Raw genomic sequence first — 17,264 nt, forward strand, 5'->3', positions numbered from 1 at the left:
AACCCAATCACCCAAAGAAAGTCGGAGAATAGCAATTCCCTGAATGCACTATTCTCTTATTCATTGCAGCATGATCATTCTTTTAATTTCAAGCTAAACTCGTTAAATTCATTAAAAATAAATCTTGACGAAGACTTGAATCACCACTTATTGCAAACTAAAGCATAATTAAACAGCGTAGAGGTTTCTACAATTTACCTCCTATTCAGTATACTTACATTAACTGAACAGAACTTAAATTTAGACACAGGTTAACTTATTTTCAGCACACAAAATAATACCCATAATAATTAATACATATAATCAATCAATAATAAAAACAAGGAAACACTCATTTCATTTTAATTACACATCAAAATATTTAAATTATAAATGCTATATGCATACAAAAAAAACAACAACAGCAAAAAAAAAAAAACAGAAATTGCAGCATGTCTTTTTTCATATCTAACGGTTATATGACGTTAAAAATATCACTTACTCTATGCCACAACGCTATACATATTTTGAATGCTAACCACTTTTTTCGTTCTGAAATAGAACAAAGATATATTTTTCACTGTATCAAAACAACAAATATATTTTCAAATATTGCACTGGTATTTTATTTTATTCAAATTAATCATCCCGGGGAAGTCTTGAAATAAAGACAAAACGTTGATGAACATATAATTTAGTTTGTTCCTTTTTCATCTCTCCATCACATCAGAATATTATTTCCATAATTTTCATCATATATATATATATATATATATATATATATATATATATATATATATATATATATATATATATATATATATATATATATAAGAGTAGGTAGTAGTTTGCTTGAAGCATTGTTGGTAAATAAATATATAGAATTTTTTTTTAAAGCCAAAGACAATGCGGAGAAAGACCGGAATTATGAAAGTAAAGAAAGAAAAACAAACAAATGTAGACGGGTATGCTTGAGTAGATGAGTGTCTAGCCTTTATTCGTCCATCTTTCCTCACCTCAATGTATAATTATTTATAACCAAGTTGCTGGTATGTCCGGTGTATGTAAAGTCCGTGGGTGGTATGGAACTTTGATTAATTTCGAGAGAAAGGGACCTCTCTTCTTCAAAAGACAAAAGTGGATTCAAGATGGCGGAAAAGAACGTGACAGGACTGCAGAAACAGGGCAGGGTCAGTTGCGGGTAATTTTATTTTACTTATTTATTTTTTATTATTTCTGTTGTATGCTTTAGTTATATATATATATATATATATATATATATATATATATTATTTTTCCTTTATTTTATACAACATTGTATAATTTATTATTATTATTATTATTATTGCTATTGTTATCGTTATTATTATTATTATGATTGTTATTGTTGTTATTATTATGCGGACAAGGGGCTTCATTCTTTACAATAATAGTATCGCAGTGAAGATTCACGTGACCTGTTGTGTGAGGGGTGGGGGAGAAGATAACAGTTTAAGACCTTATTTTATCTCTTTGTAATGTATTATATATATATATTCCCCCCCCCCGTTTTTCTGATACCGTTGTTGATGCTTTTATTTTGTGTTCTTTTGTTTATAGTAGTTTTTTAAAGTTTTTGTTTTGTTTTATCTTTTATGTATCTGTATTCGTGTGTTAAGAAGGTGATTCGGGCTTAATCTGTTGAGCATTTATGTTATTTATTTGTTTTATTTTGTAGCTATAATACTCTGTCTTTGTTTACGTATATAGACACTTATTTATATATTTTTTTATTGTAATATGCAGTACCGGTTAAATTATGTTGTAAGGGAGATAATTCTATTTAGCTTTATTATCCACCAACTTCTCCGAGTGATTGTTGACAACACACACGTCACATTTCTTAACCACACCTATAAACAAGTGTCTGGCTTACTCATGGGCTCTAGCCTCTCCGGTATACTAGCTATTGCTTATATGGATAGACTCGAAAGACAAGCAATCAGCACTTGCAACTCCTACCTTCTCTACACAAGATATATAGATGACATCCTCATACTCACATGCTCCCGAGAAGAAACCATCAAAATCTTCAACACATTTAACAATGCCGACCCCCACCAACAGTTCACCATGGAACACCCAGACAACGCTGGCTCTCTCTCACTCCTTGATTTCAAACAACATCAAAGAAAACGGCTCTATGTACACAGAATTCTAGAGGAAACCTGCCAGCAGACGTTTGTTTGTACACTTTAGATCCACCTTACCTCTCAAAGACAAACTGAGCTATACACACGCAGAGATTTCATGCATACGCAACAAGTGCACTAATGCACCCGACAATCATCCCAATTCTACCTTATCCTCACTCAAAAAAGAAAAAAAACGCCAACGCCAAGCTCTCTCAAATACCTGTTTCCTCAAGCTCCCCTTCTTCAATGATAGAATCTCCTCTGCTATCCACAGAGCCATACACCACGAGAAGCTAGAATACAACTTATCCACACCGGCACCACCTTAAGACAGCACCTAATCCGAAAACACCCACCACATACACCCGACGCTTGCTCCCTATCTAAATGTGCCATCAAAGATACAGGCATATGTTTGCGCACCCACGTGGTCTATGACCTGCAATGCACTAAATGCAACAAATCATACATAGGGAGTACCACTAGACCACTACACCAACGCATTAAAGAACATATAAACACTAGAATCTCATCATTCCACAAACATATAATCTCATGCAACACCACAAAACGTATTATTCGCGTTTATATCCTTGCCTCAGTCAGAAACGTTTGAAACCTTAGAATTGCTGAAGCACTCCTTATCTCGAAACACAAACCTTCCCTGAATAACAGAGTAGAACTGAGCTCTCCCTTTATCCTTTGACCACCTCATAACAGGCGAACCAGAGCAACGACAATACACAAATTCTAACAAAAATAAATAAATATATATATATGAATACTAAAAAAGAAAAAATATATATATAAATTGAAGTATACAGAATTAATAAATAATACGGTACTCATAGCAACAGCAAGATAGAAAAAAATTAAATAAAAAGAAAGTAAAAAAATATTAAGTCCGATAGAGTTATCTCCCTTACACTATAATCCACTGAATATAGTATACACATGGTATGTGCGTATGGTATACGTACATTTATGTGCGTATGTGTATTTATGTACAGGCGTTTACGCATGTGTGGTAGGCATATATAGTATGTATATATTAACTAAACTTTGGCAAGATAAAAAACTTAATAAATAAATAAAAAAGGATACAAGTAATAAAGTCAAACAGAATTATCTCCCTTAAACTATAATTTACCCGGTATTGCATGTTAAAAAAAAAAAAAAATAGCAAGATAAAAAAAATAAAGGAAAGAAAAGATACAAGTAATAAAGCTAAACAAAATTATCTCCCTTACACCATAATTTACCCGGTACTGCATATTACAATAACAAATATATAAATAAGTGCCTATATACGTAAACAAAGACAGAGTATTATAACATCGGAAAAATGGGGATATATATATATATATATATATATATATATATATATATATATATATTTAATACAAACTAGTATAAAACATATATAATAATGATAATAATAATAATAATAATAATACATTAAAAAGAGATAAAATAAGGTCTTAAACTGTTATCTTCTCCCCCCTCACACAACAGGTCACGTCAATCTTCACTGCGATACTATTATTGTAAAGAATGAAGCCCCTTGTCCACATAATAATAACAACAATAACAATCATAATAATAATAATAATAATAATAATAACGATAACAATAGCAATAACAGTAATAACAATAATAATAATAATAATAATAATAATAATAATAATAAATTATACAATATTGTATAAAATAAAGGAAAAATAATATATATATATATATATATATATATATATATATATATATATATATATAAAACTAAAGCTTACAACAGAAATAATAAAAAAATAAATAAGTAAGATAAAATTACCCGCAACTGACCCTGCCCTGTTTCTGCAGTCCTGTCACGTTCTTTTCCGCCATCTTGAATCCACTTTTGTCTTTTGAAGAAGAGAGGTCCCTTTCTCTCGAAATTAATCAAAGTTCCATACCACACACGGACTTTACATACACCGGACATACCAGCAACTTGGTTATACATAATTATACATTGAGGTGAGGAAAGATAGACGAATAAAGGCTAGACACTCCTCTACTCAAGCATACCCGTCTACATTTGTTTGTTTTTCTTTCTTTACTTACATAATTCCGGTCTTTCTCCGCATTGTCTTTGGCTTAAAAAAAATTCTATATATATATGTATTATATATATATATATATATATATGCATGTATATGTGTATATATATGTATATGTGTATATATATATGTATATGTGTATATATATGTATATGTGTATATATATGTATATATATATGTATATATATATATATATATATATAAACAATCAATAAATATTAAGTTTAGGAGACAAAAGATTCTGTTAATATAAAATAAATATGAATATTAATTCATATAGTAATCCCAACCAAGTAAAAAAGCTCGATAGCAACCAAGATAGCAAATAGAGCTTGTTATAGAAGAACACATATTTTAGTTGGTAAAACTATATTTTAAATTAATTCATTGCTCTGCAAGATGCTCAAAAAAGATATATTAAAATTTCAAAGAAATGCGTTATACTCACCAGAGAAAAGATATTAGCAAATGAATATTATAGCGAAGCTATGAATTTGCTGGCATTGGCATTAATTGAAAAAGCATTATATGAAAGCTAGTTATAAATGAAAAAAAATTGTGTATTCATGACTAGTCTTTATATAATGCTGTTCTAATTTTGTGATTCAGATTCGTCCTAAATCAACTAAAAAAGCAGACAATAAATTTGTTATTGACCAGTGCTTTTTGCATAACTAGACGATCTCATCAGCGCATAGAAAAATAATTTTGGAACGTTTTCACATCCTATAAACAGACTCTCTTATTAACAGTTCAGGCCTGCACCCCCTCTCTCTTTCTGTGTCATATATATATATATATATATATATATATATATATATATATATATATATATATATATATATATGAACAAATGATTAATAAAACATGTTAAAAGACATCTTGAAAAAGAGTTAAAAACATATTTAATTTTAAAAAAGGAAGCACAAGATAAGTGGATAGTCCTTAATCCGCGGAGTTTCGAAGAAATACTCTCCTTCTCATCAGAGGGTAGGAATTAGCAAAATGTAGGATCGGATTTTGCATATAAAAGTATTTAATGAAACTACAAGTAAGTCACAGATCTTACTTGGTTAAAAAAAAGGGTGAGGTAAAGGGAACAGGAGGTAAAAGAAAAATGATAAAAAGATTTCACATGAATGGATAGTCCGGTGAAGGATAAAAATCCAAGAATAGTAATATATATATATATATATATATATATATATATATATATATATATATATATATATATATATATATATATATTCAAGCAGATATTATTAAATACAACGGAGACATTTTGTCTTATAATTCTTTTTTTTTAATTTTTCAATTTTTCGTATTGTCTTTTTTGTTTCAAAATCAAAAATATTAATAAAGGATCCATACATGTTGCTGTTACGAGCGCTTTCGATTCGTCCACGAATCATCATCAGGTGGTAAAAATACAGGATTGCGAAAATGAGGATTAAAAATGAAAACTAAAATATATATATTCAGTGATGAGTTAAAATAAAAGTCGATTAAGAATAAAAGTCGATTAAAAATTCGAGTGCTAAAACCAGCAAGTTCGTAGACACCATGTACGAAGTCCGTCCAACACGGACTACGCAAGACATTTCAGAACGTTACTGCTTTTTTGAAATGCAATGTCATTTATATTAGGTTGAAGAGTTCTAATGTACGACGCTTCAAGAATCTTTAATTTTTTTACATTATTTTCCCGTTGTATAATTTTTGTGTTGTCAACGAGGACCTTTCTAACATTGGAGGGGGGACAGCTATGTTTTTTTTTTAAATGTTTGTAAATCGCGCTTGTGTCGTTAAGGTGCATAGTTATTCGCCGGGACAACGTTGTTGTTGTATGCCCAATGTATGTATTATTTTTGGAGTTACATTCTCCAATAGAGCATTTAAATTTATACACTACATTGGTTTGCTCCAACGTTTTTATCGCCGGTGAAGAGTTGTTTTTAACCACAAGGTTTTGTGTTCGAAATTTCCTATAATAGATAATAAATTTAATTTTAAAATTACTGTCAACAGGCGTCAAGTATCTTCGTATAATATTTTTTATTGCATTTTCTTCGATTCTGAAATTAGGCGTCATTTGATTTTCGTAAAATATATTAATGGGGTTTGCATTGCGGTGTTGTCTAACATTATTTTTCTGGTTATCGGAAGATTGTAGCATTTTTTTTATTTGTTCATCAACAATGTAATTGGGGAAATGTTTATTGATGAGTACTTGTTTAATGTTTTTTATTCCAATTAGCAATGCTTTTTTTGTGGAGGATATCATTTTAGCACGATTTAGTAAATTTTTTATTATGGCTATTTTGTACCTTTGTGGACACTCACTTTTAAAGTTCAGGAGGCTAGAGTTTATGCTAGTTGGTTTTTTATATACAGATGTATTACAAGTGTTATTAGACGTATCAATAAGGACATCAAGAAATGGAATTTTATTGTTATTATTTAACTCTACTGTGAATTTTAAAATTGAATTTTCTTGAAAGAGGTGCTGTAATTGGTGTATCTGTTCATTATTTTCAGCTAAAATGAGAATGTCATCCACGTATTATATATATATATATATATATATATATATATATATATATATATATATATATATATATATATATATATATATATATATATAATTTTGCTACTTGGGATAAAAATGACATGAATAAATAAAATAAGGTTTTTATTAGATATCTCAATAGTACGATAGTAGAGCTATATATATGTGTGTGTTTGTCTGTGTGTGTGTTTTTATGTTTGCGTGCGTGCGTGCACGCGTGTGTGTGATAATGTGGAACAGAATTTAGATGCATACATTCGATAATAGTTTGGCTTACATAGTCAATTCGATAAACAAATAGTGTTGAGTATTTTATAACAAAATGTTAATTAATACAGCAATTTAAAGCTCAATTTTATTTCCTGTTCTTATTTTTCAATGTCTTTTCTAAAAGGATTTCCCGTTGCCAGAACACGTGGGTTTAGCTCTTGAAGTCACAGATAAAAACAGGGTATTCCTATTGGAAATCCATTATGACAACCCGGAAAGAATATCAGGTATTTTTTAAAAATTTTCAATTGAAGAATGTAGCGCCATTTTTTATTTATTTATTATATGTTGGTCATCCGTCGCTAATTGTTAATATTTAATAGGAATCTTTCGATTGGTTTATTATCTCTTAGTTATGATGCATGATATTATGTATCGAAGGATCAGTTTAATTATTGTTTATGTCTCTCGATGCTATTTATTGTGTATCAGTTACATATCTGTTTGCCTTTTGGCCAAGTAGAGCGGCTGGTTGCGAGGGCCGGGTGACGGAGCAGGAGGTCTTTACTGCGCTGAAGCAGGTCAGCTGTGACAGATCGCCAGGACTTGATGGTCTGCCATACGAACTGTACTTGAGGCTGTCGCCCATGTTTCTGCCTCTTCTGACGGATATGTTCAACCATTGGTTTGCTCAGGGATCCATCCCAGGGCAAGTGACCAAGGGAGTGATCACATTGCTGAAGAAAGGTGACGGGCATGGAGGGGAAGAGTTAGATGACTACAGGCCCATAACTCTGCTAAACACAGAGTTGAAGATTTTGGCCAAGGTCCTGTCGAATCGGCTGCAGGTTGTTATCGACGAGTTGGTTGAACCAGAACAGAACTACGCTGTGAAGGGGAGATCGATTCAGAACAACTTGCACCTGATCCGCATGATCCTAGAGGGGGGAATAGATGACGACACAGAAGCCGCGCTGATAAACTTAGATCAGTCCAAAGCTTTCGATAGGGTCGACCATCGTTTCCTGGCATCTGTCTTAGAGGCCGCCGGTTTTAAACCGGACTTTTGCAAGTGGATCTCCATAATGTATCGGCAGCCCATGGCTGTCGTGCAAGTGAACGGAAAGCGCTCGAAACCCTTTGTTATCTCTCGGTCGGTTCGTCAGGGTTGTCCGCTGTCGCCCCTGCTTTATGTCCTGGCTTTGGAGCCTCTTCTCCGCAAGCTGAGACATGGGGAGGCAAATTCGGCCCTGCGCGGAATGGCTCTGCCTGGCGGCTCAGCTGCCAAGGTATCCGCGTTCGCCGATGATGTCACGATCTTCGTGTCGGGCTCCAGAGACATTGAGGTCGTGTCGGAGGCACTCACACAGTACGAAAGAATTACAGGGGCCAAGATAAACCGCAACAAGTCGGTAGGACTGCGGTTGGGCGCATGGAGTGGCAACGCAAACCTCCCTGCGCCCTTCAGCTGGACAGATGGCCCGGTCCGGATCCTCGGCGTGTGGTTCGGACCGGGTCTCCAGCTTGACAAGAATTGGTTGGAGGTACGGTCAAAGGTGGAGGCTGCAGTCAGTTCGTGGCTTCCTAGGAAACTTTCCTTAAAGGGTAGAGCTGAGGCGTGCGCCACTTACGTCTTTCCTCTCATCCTTTACCGACTGGCCGTACTTCCCCTGCCTGCACAACACCTAAAAGCTCTCGTCGAACTCTTGTCCTCGCTCCTTTGGGACAGAGGAAGACACTGGGTGAGCAGACAGGTCTGTATTCAACGTCCGTGTGAGGGAGGCTTGGGAATGCCGGACTTGAAGTGTCATCGAGATGCTGAGAGACTGGCCTTCCTGAGCAACTATATGCAGGAGGACCAACCGTGGCACCCCGTGGTTACTGCCGCCTTCCCCGACCTCGTTCTCGACCCTTCCATCGAGAGCCGTCGCAGGCCGCGGGGAGAATCTGCCTACATGAAAGAGTGCCGAGCCGCGCTAAAACGACTACCAAGGTCCAGTGACCTTGTGACTGCTACCCGTAGGGAACTCCACAGGGATCTAGTGAGGGAGGCCGCTGACGACCCGCTATGCGCGCGTTTGGGGTGGCAGCAGAGTGAGATCCGCTCCGCGTGGAGCTGGGCGCCAGGTTCGAGTCATCTGAACAATTCGGAGTTCTCTCTGACCTGGCGATTGGCCCGAAATGCACTTCCACTCAACAACATACAATGCAGTTCTGGGTTTCTGGAGTCGCCCGATTGTCCCCGTTGTGGGACAACGGCTGTGGAAACTACGGATCACGCTTTCTTTGATTGCCGCGAACTCCGCCAGTACTGGTCGTATGTCAGTGGGGTGACGGCTCGCATCGATCCTGAGCATCCTCGCCCAATTACTGTATCCAATGTTGTGGACAACGTGAGGCCGCCGTGGGACCGGGAAAGACAAATGGTCTACGTTACGATTCTGGCCGTGGCGAGAATGGTGATTTGGACGTCGCGTCTGCAAGGTTGCCGGGGGGTGTTGTCTTTTTCTGATCAAGATCTGATTGCGTTCTTTAAACACCAACTACGGGTGAAGATCAGATGTGATAGAAGAAGGCTGCATCGCGCGGCATTTGACAGAAGATGGATACATGTGGCAAGTCTGTGTGTACGAAGAGGAGCCAAATTCGAATACGTGTTCCCCGCCTGGGTGTGGAACGCGCAGTTCTGTAAAGTTAAATTAAACAAGTAGTCTCTCAGCTAGCTGAGTGTGTGTTCCATCCCTCCCCGATTAGGAAGCCTCCAAGATCCCCATCCCCTCTTACCTGCAATTTTTGTTTTTCACCCCTTCCTCTAAATTTTACCCATCTTGGAGAAAAAGAAATACAAACTAACCTCCATCCCTTACCCACAAAATTTTCTTTTCTCCATTCACCCCCATCTAGAGGGCATCCCCACCTAGAGACTGACCCGCAGAAGCGAGGTTCCTTTTACAAACCTAGTGGAACGGGCAGTCTATCAACTAGACGGGGTTGGGAGGGTCCTACTAATCACCTTTTGTTTTTTCTTCCCCCTCCCTCGACACAAATGAATTATTGTTACCATTTTATTGTTATCTTTTTTGTTTTTACACGTCAATAAAAAATGTTTTAAAAATTGGGAGTTACTAGGACGTCCCCCAAGATGAAAGGGTGAATGCGGTATTATGGTGAAAGAAGATACTAGCTGGGAGAAACTTTTGACTTTGTTTAGTTCTGGAGCGACAAGGATGACCAACGACCCCCAAAATCCCCCCTTTTGAGTTGGCCATGTGCCTAAGTTTTTTGTTCACCGTTAATTTTACTGTATTTTTTTAACATGAATAAAAGATTTAATATCTCAAAGTGTAGTATCTGTTCCGACAGATACTGCACTTAAGATAATTTGTACCAGTCAATGGAGGGGAAACCCTCTATACTGGGACAATTATTATTTTTGGTAACCAGAGTGACCCCTTTTAGGGGAGCTGGTTTTTACCTCACATTAAAAACGGCCTTGTGCCTAATTTGCTCAGTGGGGGAGCAAATAAACACCATCTGTTCCGACAGATACTGCAAGCTATGACTGGCTATGACTAGCTATGACTAGCAAAGACCGGATGTGGGGGCAACCCCACATGCCTGACCATTAACCAGCTCCCATTTCCCACCTCTCGGGAGCTGGTCCCCTTTTTCCCTTCCCCCTCCCTTCACTCCTCACATTAAAAATTGGCCTTGTGCCTAATTTGCTCGGTGGGGGAGCAAATAAATACCATCTGTTCCGACAGATACTGCAAGCTATGACTAGCTATGACTAGCAAAGACCAGATGTGGGGGCAACCCCACATGCCTGACCATTAACCAGCTCCCATTTACCATCTCTCGGGAGCTGGTCCCCTTTTTCCCTTCCCCCTCCCTTCACTCCTCACATTAAAAAGCGGCCTTGTGCCTAATTTGCTCGGTGGGGGAGCAAATAAACACCATCTGTTCCGGCAGATGCTGCACTTAAGATAATTTGTACCAGTCAATGGAGGGGAAACCCTCTATACTGGGACAATTATTATTTTTGGTAACCAGAGTGACCCCTTTTAGGGGAGCTGGTTTTTACCTCACATTAAAAACGGCCTTGTGCCTAATTTGCTCAGTGGGGGAGCAAATAAATACCATCTGTTCCGGCAGATGCTGCACTTAAGATAATTTGTACCAGTCAATGGAGGGGAAACCCTCTATACTGGGACAATTATTATTTTTGGTAACCAGAGTGCCCCCTTTTTGCCTACTTTTAGGGGAGCTGGTTTTTACCTCACATTAAAAACGGCCTTGTGCCTAATTTGCTCAGTGGGGGAGCAAATAAATACCATCTGTTCCGGCAGATACTGCAAGCAAAGACCATATGTGGCGGCGACCCCACATATAAGACCTTGGTCAATGTAGGGGCAACCCTTCATACCAATTGTCACTATCCAGCCCCCTTACTCCCCGGGGAGTTGGTCCCCATTTCCCCTTAACTCCTCACATTAAAAATTGGCCTTGTGCCTAATTTGCTCGGTGGGGGAGCAAATAAATACCATCTGTTCCGGCAGATACTGCAAGCTATGACTAGCTATGACTAGCAAAGACCAGATGTGGGGGCAACCCCACATGCCTGACCTTTAACCAGCTCCCATTTCCCACCTCTCGGGAGCTGGTCCCCTTTTCCCCTTCCCCCTCCCTTCACTCCTCACATTAAAAAGCGGCCTTGTGCCTAATTTGCTCGGTGGGGGAGCAAATAAATACCATCTGTTCCGGCAGATGCTGCACTTAAGATAATTTGTACCGGTCAATGGAGGGGAAACCCTCTATACTGGGACAATTATTATTTTTGGTAACCAGAGTGCCCCCTTTTTGCCTACTTTTAGGGGAGCTGGTTTTTACCTCACATTAAAAATGGCCTTGTGCCTAATTTGCTCAGTGGGGGAGCAAATAAATACCATCTGTTCCGGCAGATACTGCAAGCTATGACTAGCTATGACTAGCTATGACTAGCAAAGACCAGATGTGGGGGCAACCCCACATGCCTGACCTTTAACCAGCTCCCATTTCCCACCTCTCTGGAGCTGGTCCCCTTTTTCCCTTCCCCCTCCCTTCACTCCTCACATTAAAAATTGGCCTTGTGCCTAATTTGCTCGGTGGGGGAGCAAATAAATACCATCTGTTCCTCAGATGCTGCAAGCTATGACTAGCTATGACTAGCAATGACCAGATGTGGGGGCAGCCCCACATGCATGACCTTTAACCAGCTCCCATTTAACACCTCTCGGGAGCTGGTCCCCTTTTCCCTTCCCCCTCCCTTCACTCCTCACATTAAAAATTGGCCTTGTGCCTAATTTGCTCGGTGGGGGAGCAAATAAATACCATCTGTTCTTCAGATGCTGCACTTCCATTTCTTGTTCTCTTTCAGCGGAGGAGAAATCCTTCACGATTGAGACAATTTTTATTTTTGTACCTTTTCTCCACGTTAAAAAACGACCCTGGTGTCTAACTCTGTCCCGTGGGGAGGCATAGTAAATAGGTACATATCTGTGACTTATCGCTGACTTTTTTTTATCTATCGGTTATGTATTACGTTTTTTTTTTTTTAAAGTTTTTTTTTTTAAATTTATCGATTGGTTATATTTTGCGCTTTTCATAATACGAAATACGAATTACAAAATTCGTATAAATTAAAAAATTCAGCATAAATATTTCTGAATTCGACGAAATAGACCCGGAAAAAATTCGTAGGTTAAATTAGCCGAAACCTCGTGAGTATAATACCTCTCTCTGCTATTTATTGTTATTATTATTATTGTTTATCGTACGATGTAACCGCTGCTGTTTTTTTATCTATTGATTATGTATTACGTTTTTTAAGTTATCGATTGGTTATCGATTGTGACTTTTCATTATACAAATGAAAAATTTCGTATAGATTCTAAAATTCAACATAAATATTTCCTGAATTCAACGAGAGTTACACGAAAAGAATTCGAAGGCTCCATTGGCCGAAACCTCGTGATTAGAATATATATATGTTATGATGTTATGATTTAGATCTCGTTTTGACTTGGGGACGCCGTCATACTGTCTGCCACGTGTCACCGTGACGACCACCACTCAAGTTTCATGATTCCTGACCGCTTTGGGGAGAAACTGACTACGTAGGGATTCACGCTACGATCGCTACCATGGCACCAAAGTCGAGGCACATGATCATGGTTACCTCCACAAAATTACGGGCAAAACGCTTAGATGCCTTACACACCGTAGCGAAAACAACAACCCAAAAGAAACACAGTTTTCTCGACATGGAGGCAATTTCTTCATCACTAACCGTTTGTCTACAACTACGTCCGCGTGCTTGCTATATTTAGCGAAGCCAAGGAAAAGACAGCAGAAGGACCACCAGCCTCGCCATCACCACAACGCTACGGCTGTCGCGACCAATGCTACTACTACTACAACGAAGGCTTCGGCGCGCCTCCTAACAACAACAACTATCGCTATTGACACACGATTATAACCAGCACTGCTGCTACTACCATTACCAACGAAGGCTACGTCGCGCCTTCTATCAACAACAACTATCGCTATTGACACACGATTATAACCAGCACTGCTGCTACTACCATTACCAACGAAGGCTTCGTCGCGCCTTCTAACAACAACAACTATCGCTATTGACACACGATTATAACCAGACCAGCACTGCTGCTACTACTATTACAAACGAAGGTTTCGTCGTGCCTTATAACCACAATAACAACAACTAACAACAATCTGCCATCTTCACCCCAAGGACAGCTCGTTATTATTATTCTGTGTTATTTATTAGAAAATAAATTGTTGAGTTCGTTCAAATCTTAATCCTGTGTTGTCTATTCTTTTTGCTTGTCACCATACGCTTCGTAACATAACAACTGGTGTCAGAAGCGTGCGACAGATAGAATGGACTACTCAGGGTGCACCCGTAACGAACTTCTCAGTTTTATCAGAGACCAGAAATCGGCACTCCTCCAGCTAAAATCGAGTACATCACGACCAGACGAGGCCCTTATCCTCGAAATAAAAGCGGACCTAGAGATTATGCTCTCCACCCTCAAATCGACCACCTTAAACGACACGCCCAAAGCCGATAATAACGACTACAATCTGATGATCAGATTACAGGCCATACACAATTCGGTAAAGGACATAAAAAAGTTCAACCCCGGGAACGATGTTAACCGCTTCATCACGGATGTAAACAAAACATACATGATACATGTCAAGCCGGAAATCAGTACACACCCTAGTATCGAAAAAGAGTTTGTCAGAATCTGCAAACAGCTTCTGAACGAAGGGATATTCCAGCAAATGACGGACTCCCAACACGACACATCTACCTTCGAGCAACTCAAAGCATACCTCATAACGACCCACGGCAGCCAAATGACAAACTTCCAGCACCTCAGCCGGGCTTGGGATTTGCAGCGTCGAGATGGGGAGAGATTGACAGATTTCGCCGGCCGACTGGAAAACACGATTAGAGAGGCTGCAGTACACATAAAGGCAAAATTTAAGTCGGACCACTCACGGGAAATACCTGCAGATACTGTCTTCTCTCTCATGGGTGCAATGCTAATGAGTGAGAAGGTGAAAGCCTGGACACCGAGCTTATACCCACACATCGTCAAAACAATGGATAAGCATTATACGGCGGGTGGGATAGCTAGTGATGTACAGCGGTACATCGACTGTGGTGTCAAAACGGACGATGAAATCAATGATAGTCCCATCGCGTACTACGCAAACAGGCCACAACGATCTGATCAAAGGACCAGGCGAACTGAACACAATGTGAACAGGCAAACTCTCCGCCCACAGGCAAGGAAAGATACCACAACACTGCGCAACACCAAACCCACTGGCACTCGCGGCCATTTTCAGATGCGCAGGGATGATGAACACAATCAGGATGCTGAGATCTGCCAAAACTACATGAAAGGCTATGCATGCTTCCATGGACGCAACTGTCGGTACCGGCACCCACCTCGTGCCCAGGCATATATCGCAACAGACGACAAGGATATGCCACCGGAAGATACTCTCCCCACTACCATGGCCGAGGATTTTCAATACGGACCAGGCGAGATGTGATGGCTCACCCCGTGGTCCAACAGACTCACCATGACATATTTAACTTTCATCAACACTCGGCGCAGAAGTCACCTTTCGTCAACACACATTTCATGATCGAGGGAGCTACGTTCTCGGACATATCTATGTTGGACTCAGGCTGCTCCACTTGCATTATGCTAGTGTCTCGAATACCTGAAGAGGTCAGACGTCGAATAACGCCATCCAACGTGCATGTGAGAGGCATAAACGGCAGCATCCATATCCTTGGCGAACTTAATTGTGGCATCGCCATCGGCAACCACGATTCACCCAGGTTCGACGGGATCAACATGCTGATAACATCCGCTATATCTCCAATCCTGATCGGCCAAAGCATCCTTGGTCACAGCACACTAGACTCCTACACAATCGACCACCAAAAATCAACGATCGAATTCAGACGCACGCTCGCGTCCACTCCGATAACTCACACGGCAGCAATACTACCAGCTCTTACACAGAAGATACCAGCTGATGATACCACATTTGGAGCCCACACCATCGATCATTCCACTAGACTCACACAGCCCAGCCCCAAGACACTAAATGAAAAACTACACTGGCTACAGAGTAATGTGGGTGTGGCATTGCCCAACCATCCAAACCGCGACGAACTGGAGGCCACAGCAGACTTAATCATCCGCTTCGCCGACATCATGGGTACCGAAAAGGGAGAAAAGGGTACCTTCATCAGACCAGTTCGAATACCAACCAATGGCCAATCCCGCTGTCAGAAGCAACACCCAATCGCCCAGGCTCTCGAGGCTGACGTCGATGCTGAAATCATGCACATGGCCGCCAGAGAGATCATCGAACCATGCAAGGACCCCAAGGGTTTTAATAGCCCTGTATTTGCCGTTCGCAAGAAGAACGGGGCAATCCGGGTAGTTGCCAACTTCAAAGCAACACTCAACAAGGTCCTAGTCGATCTCGACCCCTACCCCATACCTACGATTGACCACCTGTTCCACAGAATCGGCGAAGGAAATAAATATTTTGCATCCCTTGATCTTCGCAGTGGCTATTGGCAGATCGCTATCGACGAGCGTGATCGACACAAAACTGCATTCACATGGAAGGGCAAATGCTACCAATACACACGACTCGCCTTTGGTCTCACATCTGCCGGACAAATCTTCTCCCGCTGCATAGCTGAAGCCTTGGCCACTGTTACATCTCGCACCAACATATCCTCGTACATTGACGACAACCTAGTCCACGCCAAAACATTTGAAGGATACATACTGGCACTGGAGCAACTATTCACCGCCCTACGTAATTTTGGACTAAAATTGAATCCGGATAAATGTACCTTCCTCGCGAACGAAGCAAAATTCCTCGGTCGCATCGTAAATAGCAAGGGTTTCAAGGCCGACCCCGAATACGTCCGCGCCATCATGGAAATGAAGCCTCCAACAACAAAAAAGGAACTGCAAGGCCTCATAGGTCGTTTAGTGTGGATACGGCAATTCCTGGAGACACGGGTACAGGAACAAATCAGGTCGGACACATTTTCCAGCATCATGACCCCCATCCATGAACTGAATAGGGCTGGCAAACCATTTGCATGGACTGAGCAGGCGGACAAGGCCTTTAATAAGATAAAGAAACGACTGTCCTCACCTCCTGTCATTTCATTCCCTGATTTTGATCAACTCTTTACGCTCACCACTGATGCGAGTGACACCGCATGTGGGGCCATCCTAATGCAAGAAGATGACAGGGGAAAGAAGAAGATCATAGCAGTCGCTTCACACATATTTAACACCACGGAACAAAACTGGTCCACAACTGAACGCGAGGCATACGCAATAAAGTGGGCCATAGCAAAATTCGACTACTTCCTACACAGCCGCCCCTTCGTCATCTTCACCGACCACAGATCACTAACCTATCTGGATCAGCGGGTATTCAACAATGCCAAAATCCGCAGATGGCAGGAAGAGATCGCATGTTATAAATTCGTCCTGGAATTTGTGGAGGGCGAATCCAATGTCTGGGCCGATATGCTCAGCAGAAGTCATGGCCAAAGAAAAAATAACACACCAGCTGACGCCAACCCTGCAGGCAAAACATTCCGAA

General features: G+C 39.9%; 1 protein-coding gene across 1 annotated transcript in view; it reads left to right on the top strand.

The window, feature by feature from the left end:
• The window catches only part of LOC145263082 (DBH-like monooxygenase protein 1), a 101,357-nt gene that overhangs the window by 29,955 nt on the left and 54,138 nt on the right, over positions 1-17,264 (top strand). Inside the window, exon 6 of the mRNA XM_080119957.1 lies at positions 7,213-7,315. Within this exon, the coding sequence (XP_079976083.1) occupies positions 7,213-7,315 (103 nt within the window). The remainder of the gene's footprint in view (positions 1-7,212; positions 7,316-17,264) is intronic.

This window comes from Euprymna scolopes, chromosome 38, assembly GCF_053919585.1.
Source record: "Euprymna scolopes isolate OS-2025 chromosome 38, ASM5391958v1, whole genome shotgun sequence".
Lineage (NCBI taxonomy): Eukaryota > Metazoa > Mollusca > Cephalopoda > Sepiida > Sepiolidae > Euprymna > Euprymna scolopes.